The following is an 18113-nucleotide window of genomic DNA, read 5'->3' as shown; positions in this document are numbered from 1 at the left end:
TCTGCCCTGACCCAGGTGTTTTCCGACTCCGGTTCCCCTTCCCACATTACCAAATACTCTACTTGATCTCCCTTCCACCTGGAATCGAGGATCTCCGCTACATGGTAGCTGTGTTCCCTTTCCTCCATTGCTGGTCCCCGAGTGACCCTCCCTTCTCTGTCCCCTTTATACGGTGACAGCAATGACCTGTGGAAAACTGGGTGCAGCTTCATGTGGTTCGGTAACCGGAGTCTGAAAGCCACTGGGTTGACCTGTTGCGTGACTTCAAATGGGCCCAGTCTTTTGGGTCTTAACTTCTTACAACCCCCTTTGAATGGTAACCCTTGGGTTGACAGCCACACCTGGTCCCCCACCCTAATGGTTTCACCTTCTCTTCTGTTTTTGTCTGCCTGCCTCTTATATTCCTCCTTGGCCCTGTTTAAGTTAAGTTGGAGCTGGCGATGGATCGCTTCCATTTCTTCTACGAACTGTTCGGCAGCTGGAACGCTCCAGTTCTCCCCCTCCCCCCCTGGGAAAGCCCGGGGATGGCACCCGTAATTAGCCAAAAAGGGGCTCATTCCCGTGGACACGTTCTCCGCATTGTTGTAGGCAAATTCCGCCAACGCCAGCTTCTCCACCCAATCATTCTCTCTGTCATTGACATAACACCTCAAATATTGCTGGAGGATGCCATTGGCTCTTTCCGCCTGCCCGTTGGTTTCAGGATGCCGGGCAGTCGAAAAATTGACCTCTACATGCAGTAAGCTCATGAGCTTCCTCCAGAACCTGGAAGTAAATTGTTTCCCTCGGTCTGAAACCACCCTCAAGGGGGCGCCATGCAACCTAAACACATTTTCTACAAACAATTTAGCGGTTTCTTCTGCCGTGACAGCATGTGAGCAGGCTATAAAGTGGGCTATTTTGGTTAACAGGTCTTCCACAACCATGATGGCTGTTTTCCCTCTGGACCTTGGCAGATCAGTCATGAAATCTATTGCCACTGCTTCCCATGGTCTTTCAGGTGTGGGTAGCGGTTCTAATAACCCTGCTGGTGCCCGCCTCTCCCCCTTGGCTCGCTGGCATTGGTCACACCATTCTTGTAAAGCAAAGGCCCCAGTACGTGGTTCATAAACGATTGGAAGCACGCCGAGCCTGCTTGTAAGCCAAATGGCATAACGAGATATTCAAATGCCCCCAAAGGGGTGAACATGGTGGTTTTCCATTCATCCCCTTTCCTTATACGTATCAGGTTGTACGCCCCCCTTAGGTCCAGCTTTGTAAAAATCTTTCCCTTCCGCACCCTGGTCAAAATGTCGTCAATCCTGGGGATAGGGAAAGCCAAGGGTTCTGACACTGTGTTTAAGGCCCTGAAGTCACACACAAGTCTCGGCTTGTCCGTGTTTTTTTTATCCACAAAAAACACTGGGCTACCCCCCACTGCTTTGGACTCTCTGATGAAGCCTCTCTTCAGGTTCTTGTCAATAAACTCTCTTAGCTCCTGCATTTCTCTGTCTGACATGGCATACAACTTGCCTACAGGAAGCTGTGCCCCAGGGAGTAAATTGATTTGACAGTCAAAGGGCCTATGCGGGGGTAGTTGGTCAGCTTCCTTCTCGCTGAACACGTCGCTGAGATCTGCGTATTGTGGTGGTACCTTCACTTTCTCCATTACTTCCGTCCCTGCTAGGGTGGCTTGGGCTCCTGCTGAACCCTTTTCCCCTTTGCAGTGTTCTAAGCAATGCGCTGAACCAAAGGAAACCACTCTCTGATGCCAGCCCACCAGCGGATCATGTAACGCTAGCCAGTTCCCTGACAAGTACATAAAGCTGAAGGAGGAAGTTGGTAGGGTGACACACATTCCCTCTTTCTCTTTCGATTGTATGTGCTTTAGTTCAGATTAATTCTACTGGGTCCAACTTTTACCCAAATTACTTAGGATATGTGCATGCACTTTCTCTTTCTGTGTCTCCATGTGTGTGCACTGTGTGTGTGTGATCTAGGGAGTAAGGAAGAAAGTGACCAGAGAACAGGTGTCTCACTCACAAATCTAAATGTGCTCATAGGCCTAAAAAGATGGGCGAGCCCTGTGCTAAGGGCTGGGGATAAGCAGCGAAGTGTTGCCTAACAGAGCTGTGTGTGCCCGGTGGGCAGTCCAGCACCCCTGAAGCTGCTGCGGTGGATCACACTGTCCCACCATCAGTGTTGAAGTAAGATTTAAATGCCTGCCCAGTTGAGTTTGAGAAGAGCACTATCTCTATCTTGTCCTTTGCCTCGGGCATCTCAGTGTCTTGAGCCATTCCTGAACTGTTGACAACTTGAGACCCTAGTTTTGTAGGAGAAGCCCAGAATTCCTTTGAGTCCTGTGAAGCGGGTGATCCCAGAAAGCTGGTCTAAATTTAGAAAAAAATTCCTAGATCTTCTGCTCTCCCTCACTCTCAATAACCAGTCTCCCATTTCTCTCTATGCTTTCATTCTGCTCTTAGTACTTTACTAACAGACCAATCCAACTCTGACACTGGGTTGTGGGGCATTTGGATCGAGTGGAGGTGTCTGTCCACCCAGCTGAACCAGACCTCTCATTTGCCCAGCTCCACTTGGTTCTGAAATGAGAGGTCTGCTGGCACTATCTCCACCCAGTGGAAAGCCCTGATGGGTAAGTAGGTGGGTAGGGCTGAGCTGGCCCAGGATCTGCTGGATCCCAAGCTGATCTCGTTGCTATCACCAGCCAGCATAAGGCCCATTCACAACCCAAATGCATTGTATCTAGTGCTGTTTTTCTAGAAAAAGAGACCAGGAACTCACCATGAACACCTCCCTTGTTCTCTTATAACGGTGCCGGAACTGAGTTCTGGCGAGTTCCAATTGAAGAAAAAGCCCTGATTGTATCCCAAGAGCCAATTTCACACTCCAAAAAGCAAGAGAGAATGCAGCTGCTGTGCTTTCAATTCTCCTGTGCCTCTTCCACTTCTTTCGTGCCTGTGCCTGCAAACAAAATTCTTCTTTTGCCTCACGGGAGATGAAGGTGGGTGATGAGATAGTTGAAGCAATGGGGTGGGACAAGGCAAAGCAGCTGCATCCTGTCTTGCAGGTTTTCAAAGGCCAGGCACCATCTCTAGATGATGACCAAGCAACCTGAAGTGTGAGAAGCTTTGTGTACAAAATAGTCTACACAGGGATAGCTTTTATGTGATCTTCCCTTTACAGGTCACAGAGCAGCGTCAGTTTTACATAATGACACAGTGCCTTCATGTTTAGACAACTCATCTGTGCAGCCTCCTGTTGCTCAATACATAATTCTTCAGAGAGAGAAATAAACTCGTAGGGAGATCTTGCACTATTAGGGAACACCAGCTATTCTTGCTGACCCACAGCCTTCTTCTCTTCAAGCATTGCTTCAAGGGAAACCCATGGCGACAGCCCTGTGCACAGGAATCGGTGAACAAAGTTATGACACAGTTTTACCATTTGGGAAACCCTTGAAATTTATTCATTGTAATGCAGAGGTAGTTAACCCCTTTCCAGCCTGGGGGTTGCACTCTGGGCTGGCCAACTCTCTGAAGGCCACTTGTGAGTGGTGGTTTCGGGTGCCTTTGCCACTGAAAACATGCTCTGGCCAGAATGCATGGCGCCACCGCACATACAGCTCTTATAAACCCACACGAAAGCACACACATGCACCAGAATTGTAACAGGCACCAAAGGCAGATCAAAAGTCTTCCTCTGTGACATTATCTAACACAGACACGCAGACCACCCACATGTCACACAGACAGGAACGTGCCACACTGTTGTGCGATGTGCTGCTGGTCTTTTGTTGTTGGTTTTTTAATCATTTTTATTAATTTTTCCACTTTAACAATCCAAGCAAATCACATTAAATATTCCAAATTATACATATCAAATAATCCAAATATTCTGCCAAATTATAATTTTTTTAATAGGACTTCCCATGCTTCAAGTTTGGAGGGTTCTGATAATCTCATACTTCTACTGCTTTTCATAGTCATTTCCAATATTTCCTCTAATTCTTCCTGTTGTTAACCTTCCTTCTTTCACGGCCTCTGAGTTGTTCCCACAAGCGAGCTGAAACAAGCAATGATGTGTTTCTGTGTGGATTTTATGCCTATGATTCCCCTCTATATGTTTGCAGCATCTCCTCACACGCTGGTGTTTCTGCCGAATCAATCCAAAGGTCTTTTCGCTGCTGGCAGCCGCCATCTTCACTCAGTTCCGATGAAATCAAGTCTAAGCGTCTGCTCATTAATTTTCCCAGACTGGTTGCATCAAACGTTAGCCTTTCCAGGGGAGATTTACCAAATCAAACTGGAAATACAAATATTGAAGGCTCACCTCCCCCTATGGCTATTTGTAATTCTGCAGCTCGGTCTTGACTTCCATCATGGCGGATTTCCAAATTTAAAAGTGCGACACAGCTCCTACACAGATACTAGGAAACCGTCCAAAGATTTTTAACATCTCTCCAGTGGCTAATGAGATCCTTCTTCTGCCTAATATCAAGAAATTGGAGAATCTTTTATCCTCTTCCAAGCAAATCAAAGACCAAAAGCCTTAATTATATAATATTGTGATGTGCTGCTGGTCTTGGTGGAGAGGTTAGGTTTAAATCTTTCTACCAAGCTCAGTGCTGCATTTGGGGAGATCTCTGCATGTCAGCACGGGACTGAGGTTCTAAACCTCTCCATCAAGCCCAGTGCTAACCTGGGAGAGGGGAATCGTCACCAGAGTAGTCTCTGAAGAGCAGTGACAGATATTTTCCCACCCATCACAACACGATGCAGGGAGAAGAGGACCACCCCTCCCAGTGCAGTGCTGTGATGGGGAAGAACATGGGGCTGATAGGAACCATATTGGCTCATTTAAGAACCTTCCCAAGAGGGAATAATGGAAAGTTTGCTGTGCAGCTGTTTCATTGCTGGTGCTATAAATATATGGCACCTAATTGCATTTGCTTTTATTTCTTGGGGGCTTGCAATGCTGCTGGTTAAACATGGATTTGGAAAGCAATTGTATGACACATTTATTTCTAGGGCCACATTTATATTTTCACTTCCTTTACGCATAAGTTTCGTATTTTCGTGATTTGCTTGGCTTGTTTGTATTTCAGGTTCAAGCTGCAGGGAAATTTGTCACCGTTTTACTGGACCCCCATTCCTACGAAGCAGTGCTTTGGGAGTCACGTTCCAAGCTGGACTTTGGCCAGTATGCCCGCATTTTAATGGACCGAATGTTTGAAGTCAAGCTGCCAGATTACGACCCTAACGCGGAAAAGGTCATGATGAGAATGTAGGTGCCTTTCTTACATGAACAGTGCTTGCAAAAACCAAGCCACTGTACCATGGACCATCTATTTATTTGTTGCATTTGTGTTCCACCATTCCTCCAAGGAGCTCAAGGTGGTGACCCCCTCCCCATTTTATCCTCACAACAACCCTGTGAGGTTAGGCTGAGCAGCAACACTTGGCTTAATGTCATCCAGTGAGCTGGCTTGGCCTAAAGGGACTTGGCATCCAACATCATAGAAGGGACCAGAAGGGTCCTCTATAGATAAAGTAAAGGTAAAGGGACGCCTGACCATTAGGTCCAGTTGTGACCGACTCTGGGGTTGTGGCGCTCATCTCACTCTATAGGCCGAGGGAGCCGGTGTACAGCTTCTGGGTCATGTGGCCAGCATGACTAAGCCGCTTCTGGCGAACCAGAGCAGAGCACGGAAATGCCGTTTACCTTCCTGCTGGAGTGGTACCTATTTATCTACTTGTACTTTGACGTGCTTTCGAACTGCTAGGTGGGCAGGAGCAGGGACCGAGCAACGGGAGCTCACCCCGTCGCGGGGATTCGAACTGCTGACCTTCAGATCGGCAAGTCCTAGGCTCTGTGGTTTAAGCCACAGCGCCACCTGTGTCCCTTCCTCTATAGATAGATGGATTGAATTTATATACTGCCCTATACTCGGGGGTCTCAGGGCAGTTCAACTCCTGTAAGGCAGGAATCTTTTTGCCCAGAGTGGAGCTCAAATTCATGACCCTGATATTAAGAATCTCACGCTCTAGCAATCTGGAAGGCTGCATTTTCCTCATCCCTACTTTAAAGGTCCTTACAAGAAGAATTGGATAAGCAGTTTGGCTTTGTAAATATTGTTGTTTTCAGAGTCTTCCTGTAGAATCTCAAATTTTGAATGGTGTCTGGGTTTTAATCTTTTGTACCGGGGGTGGGTGGGTGGGTCTCTAGCATAGCCACAAACTGCATTAAACCCTTAAAACTGAGGGGGAGGGCAGAGGGAGAAGGCAATAGCAGAACATAAACAACCAGACCTCAGAGTTTACGCTGGAAAACGAAAAGGAAAAAACAACAACACTGAGGATAAATGCTCATTTGATGGAGCTGGAGTCACATGACTGGAAGCATCAGATAACTGTGTTTACAGCTCAATGCTTGGGTGGGGGCAGGGACTGACGCTGCTTGACAACTTGAGCACTTGCTTGACAACAACCTTACAATGCCGGCACTTAAATGAATGCTTTGTAAAGGCACATGCAACTTTGGGCCTGGATAGTTGGGAGAGCAGCTGATGTCATCTGGTTATAACTCTCCAATGGCTGGCATCTGCGAGAGAGGCTCTCTTGGTTGCCCTGCCGTTAGCTGATGCTTATTATGCAGCAATATGGGGGACAGCCTTCTTGGTGGCGGCACCCCAGTTCTGGAATTCCCTCCCCTACAAGATACAACTGGCACCAACTCTCTTGAGTTTTTGGCACTAGCTGAGGAGCTGGTTAATTATTTCTAAAATTTGCAGAAAGTGGCTTGTGTCAGGTCACTTGGTGAGCTCATAGCAAAGGTGAGATTGGAACTTGGTCTGCGTTTCTCTTTGTCTCTTTGTCTCAACTCAGGGGCGGGAAACCTCTGGCTTGCAGGATAATCTGTGGGAAGCATGCTGTCGAAGCAGACTTCTGCAGCCAGCAGGATGAGTGGACAATACAATCCTGCTCAGTTTGGCGGCACCTGCCTGTTCCCCTGCTGGGAACAGGTGTGCACAGCCTAAGTGCTGTGGGGGGGGCTGTTTGAACGCTCTTTTGCAAACAGTCCGGTGCTGCTCTTTAAACTTCTGATTTTGGAGATTCAGAGAGTCATTTGGGGGTATTGTAAAGGGGTTTTCAAATAGCTCCATGCTGCACTTTGAAGTTCTGACAGCAGGGGCTACAAAGTACCGCATTACTTGATGTCACTATGGTTTCAGGTGATTGACAGGTGTGTGGCCCCAGCCACATATACAATGTGGCCCTGCAGGGGTGGAGAAATAAGGATATGGCCTGCTGGTTAGAAATGGTTTCCTATTCCTTCCCCAGCCAATGATTCTTTTATTGTGAAGATGACACTGTACAAGGGAATCCTGTTGCTTCTGGTTTCTTCTGATATTAATAATCGGGAGTACTCTTATTACACCTCAGTTGAATGGATCACAAAGATGCGCATTACCACCTCCTTAGGTAAAAGCATAACCAGCAGATCGAATTAATGTTGGCTAATGTAAACACGGGTTTAATGTAAACACGAATTAATGTTGGCTAATGTAAACACGGGACGCGGGTGGCGCTGTGGGTTAAAGCCTCAGCGCCTAGGGCTTGCCGATCGAAAGGTCGGCGGTTCGAATCCCCGCGGCGGGGTGCGCTCCCGCTGCTCGGTCCCAGCGCCTGCCAACCTAGCAGTTCGAAAGCACCCCCGGGGGCAAGTAGATAAATAGGTACCGCTTACCAGCGGGAAGGTAAACGGCGTTCCGTGTGCGGCTCTGGCTCACCAGAGCAGTGTTGTCACGCTGGCCACGTGACCCGGAAGTGTCTTCGGACAGCGCTGGCCCCCGGCCAATAGATGTGAGATGGGCGCACAAACCCCAGAGTCTGTCAAGACTGGCCCGTTCGGGCAGGGGTACCTTTACCTTTACCTTTAATGTAAACAAGGAGTGGCACTGCTGGATGCAAGTTCCTTGTGAAAGCTTTACTTGTGGAAGTTTCCCAGTGAGCGGGCCAAGAAAAACAGAGTCATTTAGTCCTCTGAGGTGTTCAGTAACAGAATGGTTCTCAAAGAAGCAGTCGATGTAGCTTTGGGTAATGAAAGTTGCATTGTGTATGGGGCAGAATGAGGAGAGTTCATGTCTCAGTTCAGTAGTGAACCTTGCTGCGGAATTTAAGGGCCAGACATCTTCTCCCTGCCCAACCTACACTGCAGGGTTGTTGGGAGCATAAAACAGAAAGAAATGCTGCCTGACCTCTTTGGAGGAAAGATGAGGTGCAAATGTGACAGATATGTAAATAGAAGATAGTGGCCGCTCAGAAGGGCACCAAACCATACAGTAATGTTGGCCACACTCAGCTTTGGGTCTTGTTATGTGGGGGCCTTTCTCTGCCTCTTCTCAAGGCCTTATTCCCTCAGCATGTTATATTCTGCCTGTTCCTTTACACTTGTTCTAACAAAAACAAGCCCAAGAGCTACAATTTCCAGAGCTCCCTGTGAAGAGGGACAGTCAAACCACTCTGAAAACTGTTGCTCCATGAGGGGCGCAGGTGTCTCCTAACCTATTCTCAGAACCCGTAAGAGACTGAAGTTCCTAGAATTCTTTGGACTGTTGAAAGTGGTCCAGGTGGGGCCTGTCTGTATGTGCAGTGGCTCTGATGCGTGAACATCAGAAATAAATTCTAGGCTTTCGTGTTCAGTACAAAAAAGGGCACGTGGCAAATTGGCTGTCATTAATGAACTAATAATGCACCCCCAAATACACCTGCCCTCTTCAGCAGTTGTTGCAGGGAAAGATTGGTAATGGTACGTAGGCGTATTTTAGGGAATCTTGCCAGCTCACTTGGGACCTCTGAGTTCATCCAAACTGCTATCTATGCTTGCTTCTCCATTAGCCCTTTTCTCTGGAATTGCCACCCTTTGGTCATATGCTTTTTACAGAGAATCCAGATGTTGCTGTTGTTAAATTGCTGCAGTCCAGTATTTTCTGTGTTGTCCTCCTGTATTTTTCAGATCTCAATTGTGGGCATTTTTAGCTGCTGTAGTTGAATGGGGCTGCAGCTCAGGCAAAGCACTATGGATGATCGTGTCATTAATTTAAAAACTCCTGTTTGTAAGTCCTGCTCTTTGTATTGCTTCCTGTTGCTTCCTGCTGAGAAATGTGACGAGAGCCCCTTAACTGGCGCATTGACAGCTTCTCCTCCAGATGGGCTGGTGGGGAGCTTTAGGTTACTGTATTTAGGAAAAATGACTACAGCAGAGGGAGACTCTGAACACTTTCACCATTAACAGTAGTTTTGTGAGTTCAGTCCTTCCAGAATTCACAGTGTGTAGCAGCAGATAAGAAAGCCAATGTCACATGTGTTGCAGTTTTCAATGGGATTGCATTGTTCATGACTGAAACATTCTAAATCTTGCCTCTTACTGTTATTTTAATTGCTACTGTCCCTGATTTAAATTCTACACCTTGTAACAGGGCCTGTAACAAAAGAAAAGGAACTTATGTCTTATGAATGGTTAAACTACACCTTTAATAAGCTCTTGCTTTTATTCTTCTAAAGTAAAGAGGTTTGTTTTGTCCCACTTTTCCTTCCCCAGGACTCTGCAGAACAAGAACCTCCCCACCCTAACAAAGGCGATGTTCTTCAACTTACGAACCATTCTGCTTTCTGACCCAGATAGAGCCAGCCAGCAGTGGAAAGAGGAAGGTCTGTTTCACCTCTCCTACAGTACAATGTTCAGGTGAGCACAGCATACCTAAGCCCTTTCCTCTGATACAGGAAGATGGTGGTGAGGTCTGCTCAGGGCCAGCATATATTTATTCAGACAGTTTATATACCGCTTAGTTGCCATCATCTCAAAGTGATGCACAAGAAACTCAGTATAATCAGTTAACATTATAAAGTCAGAATTCAATTAAGCTGCCTGCTGGAATAAAAAAGTATTCAGTGGGTGCTGGAAGTTCAACAGGTGGGGAGAGGGCTGCCTATCTCATAAAACTGGGCTCGCAATACCAACCCAATGGCTCCTTGTGGATACAAGCCATGCATCTGAACCATGGGCGGCCACCAGTAGTGACTTGGCAGGGATATAAGGGATCAGGCGGTTCCTACATCAGATACCTCAGTAGTGATGTATGGAAGTGAGAGCTGGACCATAAAGAAGGCTGATCGCCGAAGAATGGATGCTTTTGAATTATGGTGCTGGAGGAGACTCTTGAGAGTCCCATGGACTGCAAGAAGATCAAACCGATCCATTCTGAAGGAAATCAGCCCTGAGCGCTCACTGGAAGGACAGATCCTGAAGCTGAGGCTCCAATACTTTGGCCACCTCATGGGAAGAGAAGACTCCCTGGAAAAGACCCTGATGTTGGGAAAGATGGAGGGCACAAGGAGAAGGGGACGAGAGAGGATGAGATGGTTGGGCAGTGTTCTCGAAGCTACCAGCATGAGTTTGACCAAACTGCGGGAGGCAGCAGAAGACAGGAGTGCCTGGCGTGCTCTGGTCCATGGGGTCACAAAGAGTCGGACACAACAACAACACATCAGATACCCAGTGGCATCACTGGGTACCAGATGGGACTCCTAACTCACCAGGGGACCCATTGCCAACCCTCTGCTTTTCTTCCTCCCTGCTCTTGCTACCCGTTTGCCATTCCTCACAAGGAAAACGAACAGCAACAGGAAGGGAGAGAAGGAACAGCAGCATCCATCGGACCTTGTCCTCTCCCTCCGAGTGAGTCTGCAAACTGGACCAGCCCATAGGTTGAGGGGCAAGCAAATAGGCCAGGGAGATAGCAGTGAGGAAGAGGAAGAGCAGTGAGGAAGAGAGCATCTTGCCCAAAGGCCCCCAAAACATGATTCTGTATAGGAAAGGAAGCTTGGTCTTAATTCTTAAGTGAAATCTGCAACGGTGTGTCCTTAGGAATGAAATTGGCACTGTTCATTTCCTTGTCTATCCTTCCACCATCCTGCAGAATGTGGAGAAGAATACATATTGAATGTCTAAATGGACATTGGCCTTGTAGAACACCACTTTTAATGAGAAATAAAACACAATTTAAATATTAAATGGACCTTTAGGCCCATTGGGGATCTGACATGTATATTGGTATGTATCTAGCCGGGATCACACAGTGGAACATTTTCAGTTCAGAATCCAGCCTTCTGGGGAGAGTTTAAAGCACAGATGGGAAACTTGTGGCCTTCCAGCCATTTTTTGAATGATGTCACAACATTGGCCATGGTGGCTGAGATTAATGGGAGTAAGAGTCTAATAGCATCTGGAAGGCCACAGCTTCTCCATCCTGCTCTAAAGACTGCTGGCCCTCACTTTTTTACAAAAGTTATCAAGAGTTGTAACCCAAGGTGACTTTGCACTTGTGGAAAGGACTTCTGCTTCCACACTGTGGGACACTGTTTTCAAAACAGATGGAAGCTGGTTTGAGGGAAGATGTGCCAGAAGCAATTTCTCCAGAAGCAAGAGCATTGTGGCTGATGTTGTGTGTACTCACAGGAGCCTGAGTAAACAGCAATGTGTACACAGTCATTGTACACATTGTACACATAGTGCACATCATAGATGGTGATATTGTCAATAGATGAGGAGACTGATTATGAGAAAAATGGGATGGAAGAGATAAAACTCAGCTTTGGATATACTGAGCATGAGACAAGCAAGAAGAATAGCAGAAAAGCAGATATTTAATATAGATATGAATTTTCAAAAGGCACGCATAATGAGTTGAGGATGAAAGGGTTTGAATAGAGAGGTAGAGATGCTACCATTTCCATATAAATGGTACTGAAAGTCATTGTAATTAATACATTTGTTCAAGATGACTGTGATATTTATATTGCAAGAAAATAATAGTATTTTAAAGAGGATTTTTATTGTTTCTATCCCCACTTGCCAGAGCTGGGTTCCTGACACTGTATGGCAATGAAGGCAAAGATTATGAGGATAGCAGGAATCAAGCTAAAGACCTGGCCTTCTCCCTGGAAATATACTCTGAGTTTTATAAACTGGACCGTCTTTTGATGAAAGCTGCTCGCTCCATCTTGAGTGCAGGTTGGTGTGTCTGGTCAAGAACAATCATTCCCCAAACTCTGGTGCTTGGTAAATTGGAAGTGGTGTGTGGCTCGGCCTCCAAAAACAACGCTCTCCATCACCAAACCTGGAAATTCATCTCTCAGCCTTTGTAGACAGAGCTAACTGCTTGAGGCACCAGACTTGGGGAGAGCTCATGGGACTCTGGAGAATTGTAGGAGGCTGCCCCGCCCCAGCATTTGCTGTTTGAGGTGGCTGCCTCAATCTGCCTAACGGTAGGGTCGGCTCTGCCCTATCCCCCAACACACCTTTCTTTATGTAAATTTATTTTTTGCATTTTAAAATTAAGTTATGTGTATTTGCATAAATGCATATGTTTATGTGTGTGCATGCACACACACACACACACACACACACACAAGCACACAGATCTTTAATGGATCTTGGATAGTCTTAGGATTTCAGAACCAGAAGGTAATTTGAAAGCAGTCTACTCCAGCTTCCCTGCTTTGTGCAGGAATTTTGCAATAACAGATTCCTATGCAGATGGGCCTCTTAGTTCATCTAAGTGAAGGCAAGTCTAGCACCTCCCAGAGAAGCTTTCTATACTGTTGAGAAGCTCTTGCTGTTAGGACCTTCTCATGTTAAGCCCAAATCTGCCTCCTTGCAATTTCCACCCCTTTGTTTTGTCTTGCCCTCTGGACCAAAAGTACACAAGTCTGCACCACCGTCTAGATCTGGTGGCCCATCACCACTGAGCTCTTTTGCTAAACCAGCAGAGCTTCCATCCCACTCCTTTTCCACCACTGCCGGAGCCATCTCTACCTTGGGAGCATTTTGGGTTAGGCCGTGTCCCTCAAGTTTCATTCTCATGTCTTCAGAGTTTTGGCGGCGGCAGCTGCTGCTCCACTAACCAGATGTTCCCAGTTGCAAAAAAATAAGCCCATAACACTGCTGCATAAATGTGATCTGACAGTAACACTGTCTAGTCCAAGAAGGACTAGACTACTTAATGTACAGAAGCTATTATGAGCAGTAGATGGTGCTATTGTGCAACCTTTCAGGTCGTTTTGCCTTGCAGGGAGTTGTGGTTTGCTTGTTTTTTTAAGGAATAGATAGATCTGGTTACCCCAGGGTCAGCAAACTTTTTCAGCAGGGGGCTGGTCCACTGTCCCTCAGACTTTGTGGGGGGTCGGACTATATTTTTTTGGGGGAATGAACGAATTCCTATGCCCCACAAATAACCCAGAGATGTATTTTAAATAAAAGCACATATTCTACTCATGTAAAAACACCAGGCATACCCCACAAATAACAGAGATGCATTTTAACTATAAGGACACATTCTACTCATGTAAAAACACGCTGATTCCTGGACCATCCGTGGGCCGGATTCAGAAGGTGATTGGGCCAGATTCAGCCCCCGGGCCTTAGTTTGCATACCCATGGGTTACCCATTCGAATGATACTTGCAGAATAGTGGAAAAACTATGAGGACTACTACTCAAACAGTGGAAACCTCCATGGCAGCAGAGTTCCACCACTGGCATAGCCTAGCAGAGGGACCACCACCTAATCCTAACTCCTCTCTTCCAATAGTGCTTATTATGGGGTTAGGATTCTGTTCTGTGCTGTACACATATCAAAAGATAAGACAGTCCTTTTCTACAGACTTACAGTCTAGTAGACATGATTCAAAAGGAAAGGGGAATGGGGAGGGAAGAGGAATGCAAATATCTGAACAGTTCCTCCTCCTCTAGCTGGTTGATGGGGCCCAACTAGTCCTTACCATGCCATTATACACCTCCTGGGAGGCAAAGGTTTCAGCCTCTGCTCACTGACAAAGACCAGAGTGTGCTTCCCTTTATCTCTGCAATCCCAGGGTACTGCTTAGAGTTCTCCTGGATTCAAATTCTTGCTCAGCTATGAATGGTGGCATTGGAGAATCTTTCAGTATACCTACTGATTTATGAAATCATTTGTCTCCCACCTTTCATTCTTAACAAGGACCCTCAAGACGGCTAACAATTAAAATTGGAATTAATGCATATAATGCAATAATCTAAGGCAATTTGAGATAATACCATTATCTCACAGAGTTGTTGTCCGGAAAAAATGAGACGGCCCCATATGTGCTTTTCTGACCTCTTGTGGGGGGAGGTATATTAGTGCAATCACAATAATACAACATCCATATTGATGCCACTGGCTTTTCTATGTGCAGCGGAAAAGAAGGAAATCAACAGCATTAGGAAGCACCTCTGGAAGTTACTATCTGTGAAGAGACTGGATTGCAGAGCTAACCGAAGTGTTTGGCTGGACAGCTACAAACAGCACCTGGTGGACCTTGGAGTAGATGAAAATATGCAGACAAGAGCAATGCTGTTGCAGCTCTGGAGTACTCAGGTAGGAAATGCCACCATCCCACTTCCTCAATCGACACTTTCCTTTTGGAGTTTAAATGGTAAGCTTGACTCTCCACTTCCAAACTTCCATGCAACCTCATTTATTTTTTTTATCATGAATGGGTGAAGCTAGGAACATGTACATTTTAATCTAAAGGCCTTTCATTAATGTAGATGTAGCACGTGGATGGGATTGCTGCATTTGTATACAGGTTCTCTGATATTTGCTATAAAGACCTGCATGCATGCATTTGCCAAAGAGCTACCAGTGTTTTGACAGTGACAATCTGCTTCACAAGAGGGACTCTGTATCCTAGTGGAAACACAAGGTTTGCATGCAGAAGGTCTCAGGTTCAAACCCTGGCATCTCCATTTAGGGCTGAGGAGGTCACTTAAAATAATACCAACCAAGAACAAGAAGTATTATGTGATAACATAATATTGTATATAAACAGCAGAATGTATCATTTGATGCAATAAGCCAGAAATTGTAGTTGAAGGAAGTCAACAGGGAGGGGGGAAATTGGAAAATGTATGTTTAACAATGATATTGGATATTTGTTTTGAGAAAAGAAAATTAATAAAAAATATTTTTAAAAAATAATAATAATACCGACCAACTGGATAGCTCAGCTGGTTAGAGCGTCTTGCTGATAATGCCAAGGTTGCAGGTTTGAGCCCCATATGGATAAAGCTGCATATTCCTGCATTGCAGGGGTTTGGACTAAATGATCCTCAGGGTCCCTTCCACCTCTGTGATTCTGTTACCTATATGGGCTAAAGCCTGACTTGGTATAAAACAGTTTACTACTAGGGGAGTATCAGTAGTGGCAGAAGAACATTGTATTCAGGAGCCCCTAATCAGTTTCCAGAGGAACCTTTTTGAGCACACTCTGAAAACCACTGCATACAGCTTGCTTTTCTGCTTCTTCCACCTGTAACCCTGTGCGCCCCCCCCCCACATTCCACATGCATTAGGTCATCTGCCCCAAATGACATTGGGGCAGTTTCCCTGCAGCTTCCCTAGCAGATGACAGGAATTTTCTGGAATGCAGTCTCCAAGGAAGCGGAAGAGACTTTATTCCACCACCACCCCATAAAGCACGAATAAACGCATTTGCTTGCAACATGAATGATTAAAACCTTGTGCACTTTGTCCCCTCCTTTAAATGCCTGCACTTTAATTAAAAGAGCAGTCGCCCTCCTTGAAAAGTTGTGCGGAATAAACTTGCATCCTCCTATCCAAAAACAGCATGAATTATGTATGCCCTGCGCTCCTCTCTGTTGGGTTTAATGTACTGTAGATGCACTTGCTATCAGCGATGGTGCTATATTGCATTTCACTTAATCATCACAATTTTAAAAAGAAAAGCAGAGGAAAGTTCACAAAGCTTGGTCCATCGGATTTTTTTTTACCCTTGATTTTCCATGGAGTGTATTTTCCAGATTCTAAAATAGATTTGCCATCCTGGGTGCAAAGGGGCAGGTGGGAAACTTCCCTATGCAAAGACAACCTGTTTTTATAATTAGGAAACTCTGAAACCCTCTTCAAAAGTTCACCTGCTACATGATTAGGATAGTGCATGGAGGAGAATGGAGATGAGCTCAACAGCTCCATCCTTTTATGTCACCTCTTGAACTCTCAGATCCGTAACTTTCCACGGCTTGGGAACTGAACTGCTTTGACAAGCAACCTTCTCTACTTGTGTCAGCTCTCCACACATTTTGAAAGCATGGAAGACCAGGGTTCTAGATTGTACAGTGCATGTGTACAGCACAGGCTCCCTGCTACAGAAATTCAGCCCCAGACATGTGGAGGGCTATGAGGAGAACATGATGGAGGGGGGATGTTCAAGTTAGATGCTAAAAACTCTAGCGGAGGTGAAACTGTCCCTTGCATGATTCAAGTTACATGGAGGAAATGCACTTCCAAGGGGGGCTTGAGTTCTCAGCTGTCCATTTAGCACTGATGGTCAAACTCTTGCTCCAGTTTCAACACATTTAGGAAGGGGGCTTAACATTGTAAACGGGCCATGGGAGTGAGGGGGGTGGTATGCTCCAGGTGCCATCTGGGGGGGTGACATCGCAGCCGCCCTCACCCCTGGGACTCTCGCCGCTTGCTGTACACCCCCAGGACTTGCACTGCCTGCTGTGCATGCCCCGAGATGCACACTGCTTGCTGCACACACACCCTGATGCGTGCCATGCTCCCTGGGACGTTCGCCAGCCATGCCCCCAGATGTACACCACCCCCAGTGCTGGAGCAGGTAGCTTCGCCACTGCCTGGAATTGAAGCTGGGACCTTTCGCGTTCAACTTTCCTGGCACTTTTTCTCCATATGGCCATTGGCTGCAGCAAGCCTAATGATGTGGGTGTACACAAGCCAACTTCATAAGCTAGGTCTAAACAAAGCACAAGACTAGAGCAAAAGCTGTGAGGTTTAGGAAAAATGGGGGGGGGGAGCAAATATCTCACTTTTTCCTTTTTTTTTACTCCCTTTTGCTTTGTTCAGCCTTTAGAGAGCAGTATAACCATTCTTTTCCAGATCGTTCCTGTAGTTCAGATTGCTAGAAGCCTTGTTTTTGAACAAGAAGTGAGATGTAGGAATTGTATAGAGAGAAAGGGATGTTCTGTGGCTCAGTAAAAGGACACACACCATGCACGCAAAAGGTCTCGTGTTGCATCTCTGGTAAAGGATGTGAGAAGGCAGTGATTTCTATACTCATCACAATCTGTTCTGCTTCCACTCTGCAGCACTTTGGTTTCCACCAAATACTACATTATTCACCATGCTGTCTGCTATGCAGTGGCGTAGCGTGGGGGGTGCCAGGGGTGCCGGCTGCACCGGGCGCAACATCTGGGGGGGCGCGAGTCCAGAGGGAAGGGACAAGCAATCGAGGCTTGTTTGGGGTGCGGGGTCGACGTCTCCGTTTGGCTGGCCCCCCTCGAGGAAGCGGGAACCTCTCCAAGGCGCAGCGCGCCGTCGGTGGAGGGAAAAGAGCCGTGCAGCAGCAGCAGCAAAGCCGGGAGGAGGAGGAGGAGGAGGTAGAGGCGCCGCCTGCTGTAGGATCCGATCCGAGCCTGCTAAGCGCTTGCTGGGAATTAAGCAGCTCAAAGAGGCAAAGGAAGAGGTGGAGCTGCTGGCCCGGCCGGGAGGAAGCTGGAGAGAGCAGCACACCTGGGCACGGTGAGGTTGGGTAGGTGCGCCCTGGCTGGCTACCCGCCTCCCGGGCTCAGTGCCTCCATGACCCCTCCAGCGGCGATGGGAGAGATGGGGGGGGGGTCTGGAGTAGCCCCGGCTGGCCTGCTCCTGCTTCTCCCCCGCCTCCTTCCCGTTGCCGGCGCCTTGATCTCATCCGGATCAGGGACGAAACATGCCCATCCTTCGCTACTCCTTGTCGGGTCACTGCTTCATTTCTCCAGGGAGAGAGAGAGGAGAGGAGAGGTGCCGGGGATTGCCAAGTGCGCGTGACGCAAAGGGCCTGCCCACGCGCAGGCTGAGCACCGCGTGGCGGTGGCGGAGAGAGGCGCTCTGCACATGCTTAGGAGGCGTAGCATGGGGGGTGCAGGGGGGCCCGGCTGCACCGGGCGCAACATCTGGGGGTTAGGGTTAGGGGGCGCAAATCCACGGGTTAGGGGGCGCAAATTACTTGCCTT

The 18113-nt window shown here is 47.1% G+C and overlaps 1 protein-coding gene and 2 long non-coding RNA genes across 4 annotated transcripts in view; 2 read left to right on the top strand and 1 right to left on the bottom strand.

Moving 5' to 3' along the window:
* Nucleotides 1-18113, top strand: part of LOC309534458 — a 126626-nt gene that overhangs the window by 82630 nt on the left and 25883 nt on the right. The gene's annotated exons all lie outside the window — the stretch shown is intronic.
* Nucleotides 1-18113, top strand: part of PTGIS (prostaglandin I2 synthase) — a 45578-nt gene that overhangs the window by 13346 nt on the left and 14119 nt on the right. For both annotated transcript variants that reach the window (XM_082226192.1, XM_082226191.1), the window contains exons 3-6: nucleotides 5105-5283; nucleotides 9601-9744; nucleotides 11918-12072; nucleotides 14276-14457. In XM_082226192.1, the coding sequence (XP_082082318.1) occupies nucleotides 5105-5283; nucleotides 9601-9744; nucleotides 11918-12072; nucleotides 14276-14457 (660 nt within the window). The remainder of the gene's footprint in view (nucleotides 1-5104; nucleotides 5284-9600; nucleotides 9745-11917; nucleotides 12073-14275; nucleotides 14458-18113) is intronic.
* LOC309534384 lies at nucleotides 3444-4604 on the bottom strand. The gene is made up of 2 exons (XR_014220664.1): nucleotides 4189-4604; nucleotides 3444-4135 (listed from the first exon to the last, which is right to left on the bottom strand). It is a non-coding gene; the product is annotated as an uncharacterized lncRNA (long non-coding RNA).

This window comes from Podarcis vaucheri (genome assembly GCF_965113315.1).
Source record: "Podarcis vaucheri genome assembly, chromosome: 6".
Taxonomy (NCBI): domain Eukaryota; kingdom Metazoa; phylum Chordata; class Lepidosauria; order Squamata; family Lacertidae; genus Podarcis; species Podarcis vaucheri.
Note: the sequence above shows the minus strand (reverse complement) of the source record. Positions and strands in the feature narration are given on the sequence as shown.